We start from the raw sequence: 16670 nt of genomic DNA, 5'->3' as shown, positions 1-16670 counted from the left end.
TCTGAATGAATTGAAAGAATCTGTGAGTGGGGTAAGAATGGGGGAGTTGCTTCTGAAGTGCCTCCTGTATGCTGATGATCAAGTTCTTGTAGCATCATCGGCGGAGGATCTTCAGTACATGGTATCTCTAATGGTAGATGAATTACAAAAGAAGGGTATGAGAGTGAATGTTAATAAGACGAAAGTTTTGGTGATGGAAAGAGAAGAAAATGTGTCTGAGTGTAGAATTATGATTGGGAATGAAATGGTAGAACAAGTGAATGAATTTGTGTATTTGGGTACTATGTTTACAAGGGATGGTAAATGTGATGAAGATATAGAAAGGAGAGTGAGATTGGGTAATTCAGTGAATGGGGCAATGCACGCAGTTGTTAGTAGCCAATGTATCTCGCAAGATGCGAGGATGGCTGTTCACAATGCAGTGCTTGTCCCTACGCTGAAGTACGGTAGTGAATGTTGGGTATGGCAGAAGAAGCATGAAAGTAGGATCAATGCCGTAGAAATGAGGTCTTTGCGTAGCATCTGCGGTGTGAAGTTGAGTGATAGAGTGAGAAACAGTGTGATAAGACAGAGATGTGGTGTAAAAGACGATATAGTGACTAGGATTGAGAAGGGAATGTTAGGTTGGTTTGGACACGTAGAGCGGATGAAGGATAATAGGATTGCAAAAGCGGTATATAAAGCGAAAGTTGATGGTAGGGCTGGCAGAGGAAGACCGAGAAGGACTTATGATGACCAAATTGGAGATGTCCTTAGAAAAGGTTCAATACGATCTACTCTGAACCGGCGTGCGTGTATGAAGCGATTGATGAATGTGGAGGAAGCAAGAGAAGTGTGTCAGGATCGAAGCAAATGGAATTCTATAGTCTCTGCTTACCCCGGTGGGAAATAGGCGTGAGTTTATGTATGTATGTATGTATCTTAAATGAACGACTGGGAATCGAACCCGGGACTTTTGTTTCGGTGGTAAAGTGTCCAAGTAGACATTATAAACAAAAGTTATATACCTATGAAAATAAAAATAACTAACTTAGAACACAAGAACACAACATTTTAAAACATACACAAGAAATAATATTACAGTACAGTAAAATCCCCTAACTGCATCTACGTGCAGTTTATCCATAATGGCTTCTACCGGCCAGCGAAATTGAGACAAATTGCATCCGAACGAGTGCGTCTGCGCATTGACATTGAAACGGTGCGCGATTGCACTCTAGCTGGGAGGGAGAGTCGTTGTGTAATTTTGTTATGACGTCTTTTGGTCAAGTTTATAACGTTTTTATTTATCTTTTTTTTCTAGATCTATTATAGAAAAACGTTTTATGAACTTGTTTCAAAAGGTAGACAAACACCTTCGCTAGTTGTATGTACCGTGAATGAAGGACTTTCAAGGTTGTATGTATCTGTATGGAGTGTAAGTGACATCGTAACTAATACTGAGAGGGTTGATTCAACTCATTTTTCAGTATAGAATCGAAAAAAAAAAACAGTAATTTTGAGACGGAAAATTCCACTTGATATCAAATCAGAATCATAGTCTGCATTATCCCCATCAGTATTCGTTACGATGTCACTAACACCCTGTATGGACAGATAGGCTCTTTCGCAATAGCCTGTATTATATTTTTGTCCTATTGTCATTCTAATGATAAAACTGTCTGGTGTTGAATGTGTTCCTCTAGTTATTAAATAACTTGTAATGTACCCTCATTGATTTAAAAGATGTGTTGCTGTTGCAGTTTCTTGTCATTTCTTCTCCTCAGCCATAACACCTTGCGAAATGACGTAAATTTAAATATGTTATATTGACCTTTAACAAGTTTATCCATGATAATTACGTTGAATAAATGATTCTAATTTCTCAATGAGGTATCCGCATAATGTCAACTTGTATGGTTACCATACTAGAACGTCGTTGTTATTAGTTGTTAAAGTGAAAGTTATGGAAAACACCGTTGCATAATGTCAAAATGATATAAAATATATCGTGGTTTAGCTGTCGCTAGATTAGCTTTATGTCAATTCCGTAAAGTTTAATTATACAGGATGTTAGTGAAACCGTACCGAATACTGGGGGAGATGATTCAGCTCATCTTTGGATCTGTTTTTATTTCATCATCACCAGCCTATGGATGGATAGGGAGATCGGGCCTTAAACCACCACGCGGGCCCAGTGCGGATTGGTGGTTATTAACGACTGCTAATGCAGCCGGGACCAACGGCTTAACGTGCCTTCCGAAGCACGGAGGAGCTCGAGATGAAAACTTTTTTTTTTATGGTCACCCATCTTAAGACCGGCCTTTGCGAAAGTTGCTTAACTTCAACAATCGCAGACCGAGCGCGTTTACCGCCGCGCCACCGAGCTCCTCCTGTTTCTATGCCTGTTTTTATTTAGTAATCAGAATTTCATAATTTATGTTCGACCTAGGAAACTGCCTAATTGAGTAAAACGACCTAATTATACTCTTGTTTGTCACCCTCTTCGGAATCTTGGGTAGTTAGCTACCTCGGCACAGGGCACTAGATGTACTTAAAACCTAATTAATACAATTTCAGTAATTTGACCGTCTAATATTGGATCCCAGGTTATCAACATGCGTTCACCTATTTTTACAAAGTTTCTATTTTATCTGTTTAATATATTTCTTTTTATGCAATGAAGAAATATGTGAATTTGAATAATAGCTCGTAGTTAGGCATCTAGAAGATCTATCAGGAAAACTATAAGGTAAAACATAACGTTACCTTATACATACAGGTATATTGTGCACAATGATTTTGCAGATAATTAAATAATTTTTTTGAAGAATTTCCCTTTAGGTAGGTTCTATTTTATGTTGATGTGCCCTTGCAGGTTGTCACATACCTACTTACTACGTACAGTCATGAGCAATATAATATACCCACTTTAGGACTCTGTCGTACTAACATATTTGACATTTAGTGAGACTTACAGTTCAATTTGTCAAAAAAGTTAATGTGACATGGTACCAAAGTGTATACATATTAATGCTCGTGACCGTACAGTCATGCATGGGCAATACCATGTACCTACTTTAGAACCCTGTCGCACTATCATATTTGACATTTAATGAGGCTTACGGTTTAAAATGTCAAAAAAGTTAATGTGACATGGTTGCAAAGTGTATATTAATACTATACACTATATGTATACATATTAGTACTCGTGACCGTACGTATCAATTTAATTATTTTTGAGCATTATATAAATGAAAATTCTTGATGCAAACACATGAAAAAAAAACTTAAAAGAACGACATTTAAATACAAAGTAAATTATACTGTGAGTCAATATTAAAAATTCAGAAAAGTAATTTATTTTAAAAGTATGAAAAACAAAAGTAGTTATTTTTAGTGACAATATAAAATATGAATGTCTTTGGTGCTGATATGGTGTCAAGCAGACATCTCCTGAGAAATATATTTATTCGGCAAAAAATACATAATTACACATTCTTTAGTGGTAATGAAGGACTTTGCAGGCTATATTCCTCAAAAATAATATAGATGGCGATGAACAGATTGTTTCTCGTTTAACCTTCTACATACATACATACATAAACTCACGCCCGTAATCCCTAATGGGGTGGGCAGAGCCACAAGTAATCAAAGACAACTTGCAGCCAATAGCCAATAATGTTTTTTGTTAACCTTCTAATTTCATGGATAACAAACATGCATCTTTTATCTTTGTTTTTTGGTATAATGATGACCCTTTTTATTACACCGAGGCACAATCACATCTTCCACCCATTATTATTCTGATCAAAATGAAGAGAAGCAATATAGGTAGCAACATAATTGTATAGGTACATAATACATACATACATATATACATAAACTCACGCCTATTTCCCACCGGGGTAAGCAGAGACTATATAATTCCATTTGCTTCGATCCTGACACACTTCTCTTGCTTCCTCCACATTCATCAATAGCTTCATACACGCACGCCGGTTCAGAGTAGATCGTATTGAACCTTTTCTAAGGACATCTCCAATTTGCTTCTATGCTGTTCTGGGAGCAAATAAAAAACATAGAACACGTTCAGCTGCTTGTCTTCCCGGGCATGTCGTAAAAACCGACAGAGGGATTGTGTCCTCTAACATGATGGACTAATGTTATGGGCGATAGGCTGATCCCTTATCACCATAAAGTTCATCATATCCAGCTTACGACATCGTATCAACAGTTGCTGCAAGTTGTCTTTGATTACTTGTGGCTCTGTCCACCCCATTAGGGATTACGGGCGTGAGTTTATGTATGTATGTATGTATGTATCTCCAATTTGGTCATCGGTTATCGGTTTGGTCATCAGGTACATAATGTGGTCTAAATATCAAGCAACAATTATTTTTATATATGCTTCTGTTATTACATTGTATTTTTGAATAATTATATACCCGAGTAATAAGAAAATAGGTAATTGGCCCCGATTCCTGCAAACACCGCCTAATTTTATTGTAAGTTATATCCGTCATTTTCATATCCGTCGAAAAGGAAAGGGACGGATGATTCACAGCTCTTAATTTTAGGAAGAATGAGTAAATGAATGTGTCAGGTTTTTGACTGATGTAAAATTTTTAGACGGTTGGTTTAGATTTGTGCTTAAAATTGACGTGTGTTCCATAAATTTTATGCTTGTCAATTACCCGTCCCTTTCCTTTTCGGCGGATAAGAAAATGACAGATATAACTTAAAATAAAATTAGATGGTATTTGCAGGAATTAGCACCATTATCACATTAAAACTGTACAAGCCACCTATATCGATTTTCCCTCATCGAATTATTATTATAAGTAGCCGAAAGGATTGCAGCTTTACAAATGTCAGCTATAAATGCTTAGCTATAGCTGAGCATGCAGCCTCATAACTTTATTTTGGTTATGCCAAATAGCATATATGTATGTCAGTATATGCCTGATTAGATGCCGAATAATAGTCTGTAATACGCGCAGTGTTACGTGGATGTGTTACGGCGACGGCGGATTCCATTATAGCCGATGCGCACACGCCGCTTTCCCTAGCAGACTACTTTCCATAGACACCTGACGAAACTTAGATATTTGGTGTGGGCGGTTAGGTAGTTATATTTTTTTCAACACTTTTGCTTGTAACATAGTTCTTATTGCACCGCGATTAGATACATACAAAACACCTGTGCTGTAATGTAACATTACCGCACTAGTGAAGTTTTTTTTTAAATCCCGCCATAAAGTTTTTACATCCAGAAATTAAGTTACGATAATAGTAAATATTTCTATGATGTTTAAAATATGCTAAATAAACATTTAATTTCTTGAATTTATTATTTTTTGTTAACAAATTAAAATTATTTTTTTTTACCAAAAAAACAATCCACAGTGGAGCAGCGTGGTGGAGTATGCTCCCTCACTCAAACGACGCTGGTATTATGTAGACCCTGGGTGAGACACGAATTAAATTAAAAGAATAAAAAATAAAAATATTTATTGACTCAAAACATACATTCAAACTTTTAGCAAAAAAAAAAACAGAAAAACATGTTGGTATGTATAACAATAAAATAACCTGCCTCCTATACTAGGTAAGAACCTGTATCATAAGAGTCGGTTAATTAAAATGAAGTTGGTGTTCGAATCCACACCATTGGTTCGGCTAAAGTAGTGTTATTTATTTATTTAGATAGGTATACCAACAGTACACATATTGTAAAATTATAAAATGCAAGTCTTAAATTAGTTTTTGTATATGTGCCCCAATTACAGGTACACACTGGCCCCGATTCTTGCAGACACCGCCTAATTTTATTTTAAGTTATATCCGTCATTTTCATATCCGTCGAAAAGGAAAGGGACGGATGATTCACAGCTCTTAATTTTAGGAAGAATGAGTAAATGAATGAATAACCCGGGCGAATCAAAAGGTACGTCGCTCGTATGCAATCCGTTTGACGTGCTGTCTACTTAACTGTGTCGGGTTATTGACGGATGTAAAATTTTTAGACGGTTGGTTTAGATTTGTGCTTAAAATTGACGTGTGTTCCATAAATTTTATGCTTGTCGATTACCCGTCCCTTTCCTTTTCGGCGGACAAGAAAATGACAGATATAACTTAAAATAAAATTAGATGGTATTTACAGGAATTAGCACCACTGTAGAGTGTGTCTAGTTGATCAATTGCGTTCCGTTTAACGGTATGCATGTAGAAAAAAAACAGTAGTGTGAGAGGTCTGTGTAAACTGGTCTGATGTTCGCATGTACTTGTGTAACTTTAATAATATTTCGTACTCGACATCATCGTATAGACATACGGATAATTATTACGTAGTAGTAGGAACTCACGGAAATTAGTTTTCATTAAAAATGTCGTCACTGGGTTAAGATAACGGTTTTTTTTATATTTCAATGGCCCCACGTCCATGCAGACATAATGTTCACACATTTGCTCTTTCCACACTAAACACCTTTTGCGGGACTCACCAACACACTCAACACACAAACTCACAAACACACACGCACACGCAAGTGGCTTTCATTTAATTATATTTAATGTTAATTTGCATGCTGTAATCCATTACAATATAAATCATTATATCCATATTCCCAAATAAACAGAATTTATCTAGTTGGGAATATGTTTGCAAATCTAGTAACATAGTGAGATATTATGCCTTGTCGCGTTACATACGGGAATACGTATTGGTAGCCTGTCGCGCTTCTGCTTCCGCAATACAGGTTAGATCCTAGTGCGAATGAGGGCCGTAGTCGGCCGTCCGATGGTATGCCTGTAGTACTACCGTGAACATGCTGTATCTTATTATTGTACTTTTACTATAGTGTTACAACGCAAATAAAGAATTTTTACTTTACATGTCCTAATTTTATTTTAATTTATACCTGTGTGCACCAGTGATTTCATCATCATCAATTTAAGAGCCACGCTCTTGTCTGTGCTGCATCTTCCATGCTACTTTTTTAGGGAAAAATAGGGCAGTGGTTTCCACCACCAGTGATCATGAATAATTAGGTTAAAACAAAAAAACACAAAGAGACAGGCATATACCACAGGCTTCGTCAAAAATGTAATTACTATAAACAGTCAATGAAATCGACACAAGCTCCGTCAAAAGTGATTTCTTATCTATTATCATCTGTTTCGAAACGTCGTTAGCGTTCAATATCAAATGTGGGTACAGTCATGAGCAATATGATGTATCCACTTTAGGACTCTGTCGCACTAACATATTTGACTTTTAGTGAGACTTACAGTTCAATTTGTCAAAAAAGTTAATGTGACATGGTACCAAAGTGTATCATATTAATGCTCGTGACCGTACAACTTATCTTCTTATTACTATGAACTTCACTCACACACTTACAGTACGTCGTGTAATATTACCGTCGTAAATTTTGCCAATGCATAACCTTATAATTAATTTATCTTAAGTGTAGTTTTCACTAACACAGTTGGCTCGACCATTATAGACGGCGATACGGCTCACCTATCACGTTGGTATAACTCGGTGAGGTGTGGGTATTTAGTTCATCTTGCGATGGATGTACAGTCATGAGCAATATAATGTACCCACTTTAGGACTCTGTCGCACTAACATATTTGACATTTAGTGAGACTTACAGTTCAATTTGTCAAAAAAGTTAATGTGATATGGTACCAAAGTGTATACATATTAATGCCCGTGACCGTACCTCTGATTACACCAAGAGTTTATGTTATGTTTTCTTCACAGCGCAACAAGTCGATAACCTTCGATGGCGTGTTCCTGATGAACACGGGGGCCGAAGACTTCAGCCAGCTCGGCAACATCGAGAAGTGGCAGCACTCGAACCGCACGCAGTACCGCGACCACTGCGGGACCGTGCAGGGCTCCACCGGCGAGCTGTGGGCGCCCGAGATCGGACAGCCCGAGGTGATCATCTTCGCGCCCGATATATGCACGTGAGTGTTCACTAGCATCAAACGGCTTAAAGTCCCTTCCGAAGCACGGATAGGATAGATTAAAAACCCAGTCACCCAGAGGGGGTGAGGTAAATCTAGCTCGGCGCATTGGTGCGGGGCGGAGAGGTACCTTTCTATTATTCTATGTATGTGTACAGTCATGAGCAATATCATATACCCACTTTAGAACCCTGTCGCACTAACATATTTGACATTTAATGAGACTTACTGGTCAATTTGTCAAAAAAGTTAATGTGACATGGTATCAAAATGTATGCATATTAGTACTCGTGACCGTATGTATGTTACGTAGTACTATTCTTTGTTTTTCAACTGTACCAGTTAATAAGTGTCGTATGATTAACGATCATGACAGTAAACTAATGTGTTTTGATAGTTGCTTTTTGTTGTATGTTTTGTTCATGTACCTAGTAGACTATGTCTTTTCTTGTAGCTTCTTTTCCCCGGCTATACAGGTTGTGAGAAGCTGCAGTAGTTTAAGATGGCCGAGACGTCCGTTATGTAAAAATGATGATTCAAAGTATAACTATGTTACGTACTGAATAAAGTTATTTTTGAATTTTAAGTTTTCTTTAGTGCTTTTTTATTTGACAGCGTGGTAGAGTATGCTCCATACCCCTCCGGGCTTCGGTTGATTGAGGGGAGGCCTGTGCTCAGCAGTGAGACATATATAGGCTTTTTAAGTAATCAAATTAACAAAATTGCGAAAAAAGAAATTGCGACATTGTGTTACCAAATTTGGTTTTGCTAGTCATGCTCGCGCCCATGCAAGAGTCCAGGCTAACACTAGCTAAGGCTGTCGCCTTCGACGGATACGTCTGTCTGGGAGGACATCATCATCATCATCGTCATCATTTATGTTATGTTTTTGTGTTATTGTGCTTTATGCCGTGTGGTGTCCTTCAATAATAAATTATTGTTCTTTCTTTCTAATATAAATGCAATATCATCACTACAAACTACATTTATATCTTAGACGATTTAAAATAATCCAGCATAATTCAACGTTAATACAAAGTAAGGGATAAAGTTATTAAAAATTATAGATAAATTAAATAGATTAGATAAAATAAGATTAATTATTAGATATATTAAGTTAAAATGCAATTAAAATTGACAATGCAAAAATACCTGTATTTAATTTTTTTATCATATTAGGGCTTCCGTATCTTGTACATGAGTTATATATACCATCAGTGTATTGTCTGTTTTTTTTTTTATACATATCTTTATATTTGTTGTTGAATATAAATATATAGAATAATTTTACTTATCGGCACGTTTTTTGTCCCGCTCTCAAGTTTCGTATTAAATTTTATCTACGTGAAGAGAGATATAAATTGATTTATGGTATATAATTGACGTATTTATGGTACTTATTTCATATATTGTTTATTACTATTAGTTGTCACTGTCCACCCCGCTACGTTATTATTACCCAAAGGTTGTCTGTAAGGGATAGCTACCTTAACAATAAGGTTGCTTTTTGTACTTTTTTTCGTTGTCTTGTATGTGTATTCCTTCTGTGCAATCTTCTTCTATCGTGTGGGTTGTGAGGTGGATTACCAAATTTACCAACCTCATCAAGCCTGGTGTCAGGGTTGTTATTAAGTCGCCAAAGGTCTCTGACATGGCTCTTGTAACGACTTCGTACTTATATTAGTAAGTAGTTTAGCCCTACGGTTTAATATGCCTTCTGCGAGCTTAATACCGTAAGCACGCGACTCCTCGCCGCGACAGAGATCATCTGTCTCTTTCTGTGCAGTACAGTGAGAGAATGACGGGTAACGTATGTCGAGGCGAGAAATAGTCGCGCGCTTACGGTTCAAGCCCGCTGAAGCATGGATCAATAAAGCAATGAAGTATTGCGTATTGTATTTATGAACTATATGTTAACAGGTACATGATACTGGCCAAGAACCGCTCAGTGGTTGTGGAAAACATCGAGGGGGTGGAGTACGCGGCAAATAGCTCCATATTTGACAACGGACATCGATACCCGCATATGGTAAGTACCACAACATCAAGGGCGAAAAGCAGCTCGAACGGGACTAGAACCCGTGAAGAACTATTGAATATCTACGATTTTTTTGGATTACTGGAAACCACGTGATATGCATTGTTTTAAGCTTACGCGGTTATTATCATAATTAAAGCACATAATAACGGGTTCTTACCGCGGGTTCGGGAGTCTCATATCCCCATTTAAACGCGGTAAGAACCCGTTATTATGTGCTTTAACCACGTGATATTATTATTATTATTAGCCTGTATGATCCCACTGCTGGGCAAAGGCCTCCCCAATGTCTTTCCGAGTATCCCGGTTCTGTGCGAGCTCTATCCAGTCTTTTCGATAACCGTCGAGATCATCGCGCCTTCGTTTCCGGGGTCTACCACGTCTACGGTCTCCGTTCTGTGGTACCCAGTGCGTGATGATCTTTGCCCATCGTTCCTGATGCATGCGGCACACGTGTCCAGCCTAGTCCTACTTTAGCTTGGCGGTCTTCCTGCCAACGTCAGCTCAGTCAGTTTTAACAAAATAACACACATAAGTTATTTAACAGTTCATCGAAGAAATACTGATATAATCGACGTTTCGTTCTTACCAAGTTCAGCGCCGTCCAACCAGCTAGGAAAAAAAAATCCTTAATTATCAGTCAATTTTGTTTTTGACCATTTTGTTGTCGTTAACCCGTTCCAGGCATGTTATTGCGACAAGGTCCGCGACGAGAACTGCCTGCCTCCGGGCGCGCTCAACGTGTCCGAGTGTCGTTTCGGAGCGCCCGCGTTCGTCTCGCTCCCACACTTCCTCGGCGCAGACCCGCACTACCCCAGCAAGATACAGGGGCTTGATCCAAAGCCGTGAGTATAGTTTTTTTTGACGTGACTTATTGTAGATTTGCCGCAGATGGCATTAACTACTTGGCCGGACAAGTGGGGAGCTCTGAAGGCTCTCACTCGGTACAACGTTTAAGACAACAGGCCTGACGGTGCCCAGTTGGGCGCGAACCTCGGCTCAGGGCGTCGTCTGAGAGGAAAAATATTTGAAAGAATTAATCGACCCTAGTGGGTCGATAGCGATATGCGCTGAATGAGAGAAATCGTCGACCATGCCGGCGGGGTCGGTATCGGGGTCCTGAAGTGTTTGGTGTCGCGAGCTGATTGGCCGCCTCTATGGCTAGAGTAATCGGGTCGTCGGGATCGTATGTTACGTCCTCCAAAACGTGAGTATAATATAAACCACGGAATAGAAGAAAGAGGATGGAAAGGCCTTTTTTTGACGTGACTTATTGTGGATTTTTTAAATTTTATTTTTTAAATTTCAGCGAGCACAACTTCCGCCTCGCCCTGGAGATGTTCACGGGCATGCCTCTATCGGTGTCCGCGCAGCTGCAGATCAACCTGCTAGTCAGACATGTGTCAGGCTTTACGTGAGTATTGCTACAACCTATGATGATGAAATAACAATAAAATACCGCGAGTGTCCGTCGCGCTCGCAATTTCGAATCAACGTGTACGTCATACATCCATGCCATAGAATATAGATTACATGGTATAAGAAGACCAGGTATTCTCAAAACTGACAGCTAACATTTCAAGGTTAGCCCAGCTGACGTCATTCCGCCCTGTGTTGCCATTTCGAAATAAATAAATTACCCATGACCAATTTTATATTTACTTTGCAAGGAAATTTAGAATTTTTTGTAAAACAGCCTGACAGATTGTCCAAAAAAGTAAGATGATCCGTGCTTCGGAAGGCACGTTAAGCCGTTGGTCCCGGTTACTACTTACTGAGGTAAGTAGTCGTTACATGAGCCATGTCAGGGGCCTCTGGCGGCTCAATAGTAATTCACCTCACAAACCACACGGTAGAAGAAGACTGAATAAAGATATGTTTGAAGTTGAAATATTCTACTACATAATTAAAACACATAATAACGGGTTCTTACCGCGTTTAAATTAGGGATATGAGACTCCCTACATAGGGATATGTCATCCCGTGATCATGGCACTTGCAACAGTGTCGAAATATCGAGAGTCTCATCCCTGATTTAAACGCAGTAAGAACCTGTTATTGTGTGTTTTAATTATGATAATAACCGCGTAAACTTAAAACAAATAAACAGCCTATATACGTCCCACTGCTGGGCACAGGCCTCCCCTCTATCAACCCGAGGAGTATGAAGCATACTCCACCACGCTGCTCCACTGCGGGTTGGTGGAGGTGTTTTTACGGCTAATAGCCGGGACCAACGGCGTAACGTACCCTCCGAAGCACGGAATCATCTTACTTTTTCGGACAATCTGGTGATTCAAGCCTGAAAAGTCCTTACCAAACAAAGGACAGTCTCACAAAGTGATTTCGACAATGTCCCCATCGGGAATCGAACCCGGACCTCCAGATCGTGAGCCTGACGCTCTAACCACTAGACCACCGAGGCCGTTATACTTGAAACTTAAAACAATGTATTGTAATACATGTTCTGCCCGCAGGGTGAACAACCAGCTGCCGGACGCGGACACGCTGGTGCCCATGTTCTGGTTTCGGCAGGAGGTGCTGGTGACGCCCGAGTACGCGCGGCTGGCTCGCTTCGCGCTCAACCTGCGATACGGGGTGCCCTACGGACTCTACGCGCTCACTGTTAGTATCAAAATCAAATCAATTTATTTAGACATAGAATACAAAAATACGAGGAGGCCTTTGCCCAGCAGTGGGATCTTGTAGGCTAGATTAGATTAGATTAGAATACAAAAAAGGTGGTAAAATAATTCAAATAACAATGTTGTGATGTGTTCGGCCTGCATGCAGGCGTACAAATATACATAAAAAAATAAAGAAATGGTACATTGAAAGAAAATTATTGAAAATATACTTATTATTAAAAAATTACTTAATTATTTTTATGTTCAAAATATAGTAACATTTGTCCATAAGCCATTTCGTTAAGTTATTCTTGAACTTGTTTCCAGTTAGTATTTTCAATTCATTTGGAAGATTATTATATAATTCAATGCACATATATGATGCATTTCTTTTATGCATGTTGGTTGGAGTCTGTGGTTGGTGTAGTACATTAGCAAAAGTGCGCATACAATACACTTCTTCGTCGTTCCCTCACTGCTGAGGATCGCGACCACAGGTTATGGTTTTCCACTCGGTACGGCTTTATGCTGCGTGGACCGCCCTCTATATGCTGCCGCCCACCGTCTTCACGATGTCAGACCACCTCGTAGGCGCTCATCCTCGCGCACGTTTGCCATCCGTTTGCCCAACGATGATCTGCTTCTCCAGACTGTGCTTCGGAGACCGCATAATATGTCTGAAGAAGCTTAGGGCACGATTCCGGCATATCGAGGAGAGCCGCGTCGTGATCTTGAGCTCTTTTAATATGGACTCATTCGTACGCATCGCAGTCCAAGGTATGCGTAGCAACCTACGCCAACACCACATTTCGAAAGCATCGATCTTACTGCAATCGCGGCTCTTCAAGCTCCTAGTTTCGGCACCGTACATAAATATGGAAAACACCAGAGCCCGAACCAAGCGCACCTTAGTTGTGCGTCGAATACCACGACATATACACGGAATCGGGGCCATTAATAAACTACCTCAGATGAGACTGCCTTCAAGATCACGCTCAAGTCCCTATTTTTATATTTCCCTATAAATATCCTCGATATAAAATTAAAAACATCTTTTACACCCCTCCGTCTAAAACAAACTTGGGTTTGCAATCACCGATGACTAGAATTTTAAACCAATACAATTTCGCCAATGGTCGCGTTGAAAACCTTGATGTGTTCCATGACACTCATTCAAGATTTGTGAGAAATGTCCTGAAATACTTAAGTCCAAATTCTAAACTATTTAGTAAGTAATAAGTAAATTCATAAGTTCATTTTTTTTTTATTCTACTTTACTTTCATATTTTATTCATATTTAAATAAGTAGAGACTGCTGTGTTAATTTTATTACTAATTTGTAGATGCTATGTACACTGTAATTGTCATATATATAAGTCTTAATTTTAGTAATTGTATTACTTGTGAATGTTTTATATATATGATGTAGTTGTACTCAATAAATAAATAAATAAGAACTGTCACATTGACATGATCTTGAGGGCAGTCTCGAAGCTGAGATTAGTTTATTAATACAACCCATAGTCTTAACATAGTCTTACTTAACACACTATTATTTCTTTCCAGGCAATCGGCATAGCGCTGCTCGTAACAGGTATAGTGATACTAGTGAAGAAGCTGATGCATTCACCTGACACCGCGCCAATACTAGAGCAGGACAACTCTAGCCATTGACGTGGGAAGACCACGGGGTAGCGACACCATAGGGGCCTTTATTCATAGTTGTTTCAAAAGTAACGACGTGGATAACCAATAAACATCCACATGAATATGAACGCGAAAGTAACTGTCTGTCTGTTACCTTTTCACGTTCCCCTGAACCGATTTAGATTAAATTTTATATAGAGAGCATTGGATAGTTTTTACCCCAGACATCACGTTTCACGCGCGATTACCGAATAACGTAACATTATAGCTTATATACATGCAATCAACCGGAGGCGGTATGGAGCATACTCCACCACGCTGCTCCGCTGCGAGGCATTTGGGAGTTACAAATGATCATAGAAGAATAAAAATCTAACAGACAGATGACATTCGCTTTCCTGTTACATGCTAAGAAAATAAGATAGATACAAAAAGAAAGTATAAAAACATTGAACCAATTTCCGTCTTTCTGTATACTTACTTTTGAAACAACCTTAATGATAATTATGCTAAGTGTGATGATATATATACAAGCTTTAATTAATTAAATAGACATCACATCAACATTGAAAATATCAATTTTACACGCGTCTAGTGTTTCAAAAACGTTAATTTTATTTAATAGAATGCCCAATAGAAAAGAAGAATTCTGTAAAGTAAAATATAGTTAGTTGGTGAAGTGTGGGTCTATCAAATGAAATTAAAAATACTTTATTGCACACAAACATTTATAAAACTTACAGTACTACATATGCTTCTGCCTACCCCGTCAAGCTGTTGCTGTGTTATGTTAAAATAAAATAAAAATTCACCCAACTGGGCACCCACAGGCCTGTTGTCATAAACGTTGTACCGGGTGAGAGAGAGCCTTCAGCGCTCCCCATTTATCCGGCCAAGTAGTTAATGCCATCTGCGGCAAATCTACAATAAGTCACGTCAAAAAAAAAGTTAAAATAAAAAAATAATACTAACAGGGTCTGGCAGATTTTTGGAAACTTTTAACGAAGTAAATATATTTTTAACATTTAATACCTAATTGCTTTCAAAAAGTTTTAAAATAAATAAATAAAAGACATTTTATAGAACACATTATTGTAATATTGAGGAACAAGGATTTAGTCACGTTGTCATAATATGAACTAACGCAACGTCCTATGAAAACGTCATTTTTGACAGTTGTTATAAATGGAGAATATATGGCAGGGTTGCCAGACCCGAATTCCCCCATTTCCTAAAACTACAAAAGATTATATTACAGAAAAAATATACCGCCGTATAAAACAAACATCCCCGAAGTTGCCAAGTACCACGTCAGACATTTTTAGAACTGATCCTGAATTGGCTGAAAGAATAAAAAAAAAACATCGGGAAATAATCCCCCATGTTTTTCCCATCGTACATATTTCCCTAAAACCCCAACAAGATATTTTTTCCGAAATTGAGAAAAACAACCCAATCTGGCAACCCTGATATATGGAGATGCCACAAGATCCTTGTTGACCTCTGTATATTGAAAAAAAAAAAATACGGATTGTCTTCTAGAAATGCATTTCGAAAATATGTGACCTTACCTGTATTGGGCTGGTTTTCCCTTCGCGGGTTGGAAAGTCAGACAGGCAGTCGCTTCTGTAAAAAACCGGACCTGTCAAATCTTCAGGTTAGGTAAACTGACTCTGAAAACGGGATAATGCTATGGAGGTAATGACGTATTTTCTTTAGTATTTTTTAAAACAGATGTTATAATTATTATGTTTGGAATTGTTGTTTTACCAGGTCCATATTGATAGGAATAAGTTGATATATTTTTTTTTAATAAAAATATAAGGAGTTACCGAATTGTAAACAAGAATCAAACCTTGTACTTATTATTTGTATTGATATTATAATTATTATTAGTTTATTAATGTTGCGTCAAAATCAACACTAATTATGGTCTCCATTCGGGCAATCACTAACTTAATTTGGCTATCTCTATCTCTTTTTTCTGCCTATTGTAAGTGAAGGACGGCACTAGTTTATTCTTTTAACAGCTGTCAATATAAATTAGGTTAAAAATTGTGTGCGCCCGAATAGACATCAATATCTTACGAATATATTATTTCTTAAAATTTTTTTTAGAGCGATTTTTGAATTAGCAAATTTCTGGCTTCAAATTAAAAACAATATTAGACTGATTAACAAAAGATCTAGCCAAAGAAATCGTATTTATTTGTAGTATTTTATTTCATTATGAATGATTTATTTAACACTTTTAATTATAATCATTCTTGTGCTTGAAACTTAATCTTCCTTAATAATTCCTACGATGTAAGTATTTCTTCCTGTAGCCTTTATTAATTTAATGTTTCATCAAATATCAAGAGGCGACATCAATATTTATATGACTTAAACGCATT

At 38.1% G+C, this 16670-nt stretch overlaps 1 protein-coding gene across 3 annotated transcripts in view; it reads left to right on the top strand.

Moving 5' to 3' along the window:
- Nucleotides 1–15783, top strand: part of LOC126368418 (protein croquemort-like) — a 35275-nt gene extending 19492 nt beyond the window's left edge. For all 3 annotated transcript variants that reach the window (XM_050012411.1, XM_050012410.1, XM_050012409.1), the window contains exons 6-11: nucleotides 7754–7962; nucleotides 9883–9991; nucleotides 10685–10845; nucleotides 11310–11414; nucleotides 12478–12625; nucleotides 14194–15783. In XM_050012411.1, the coding sequence (XP_049868368.1) occupies nucleotides 7754–7962; nucleotides 9883–9991; nucleotides 10685–10845; nucleotides 11310–11414; nucleotides 12478–12625; nucleotides 14194–14301 (840 nt within the window). In that variant the 3' untranslated portion in view covers nucleotides 14302–15783. The remainder of the gene's footprint in view (nucleotides 1–7753; nucleotides 7963–9882; nucleotides 9992–10684; nucleotides 10846–11309; nucleotides 11415–12477; nucleotides 12626–14193) is intronic.
- Nucleotides 15784–16670: the final 887 nt, after the last annotated feature.

The sequence above is a fragment of the Pectinophora gossypiella genome, chromosome 7, assembly GCF_024362695.1.
Source record: "Pectinophora gossypiella chromosome 7, ilPecGoss1.1, whole genome shotgun sequence".
NCBI classification, from domain to species: domain Eukaryota; kingdom Metazoa; phylum Arthropoda; class Insecta; order Lepidoptera; family Gelechiidae; genus Pectinophora; species Pectinophora gossypiella.
The sequence above is the reverse complement of the archived record's forward strand: the minus strand, read 5'-3'. Positions and strand labels throughout refer to the sequence as shown.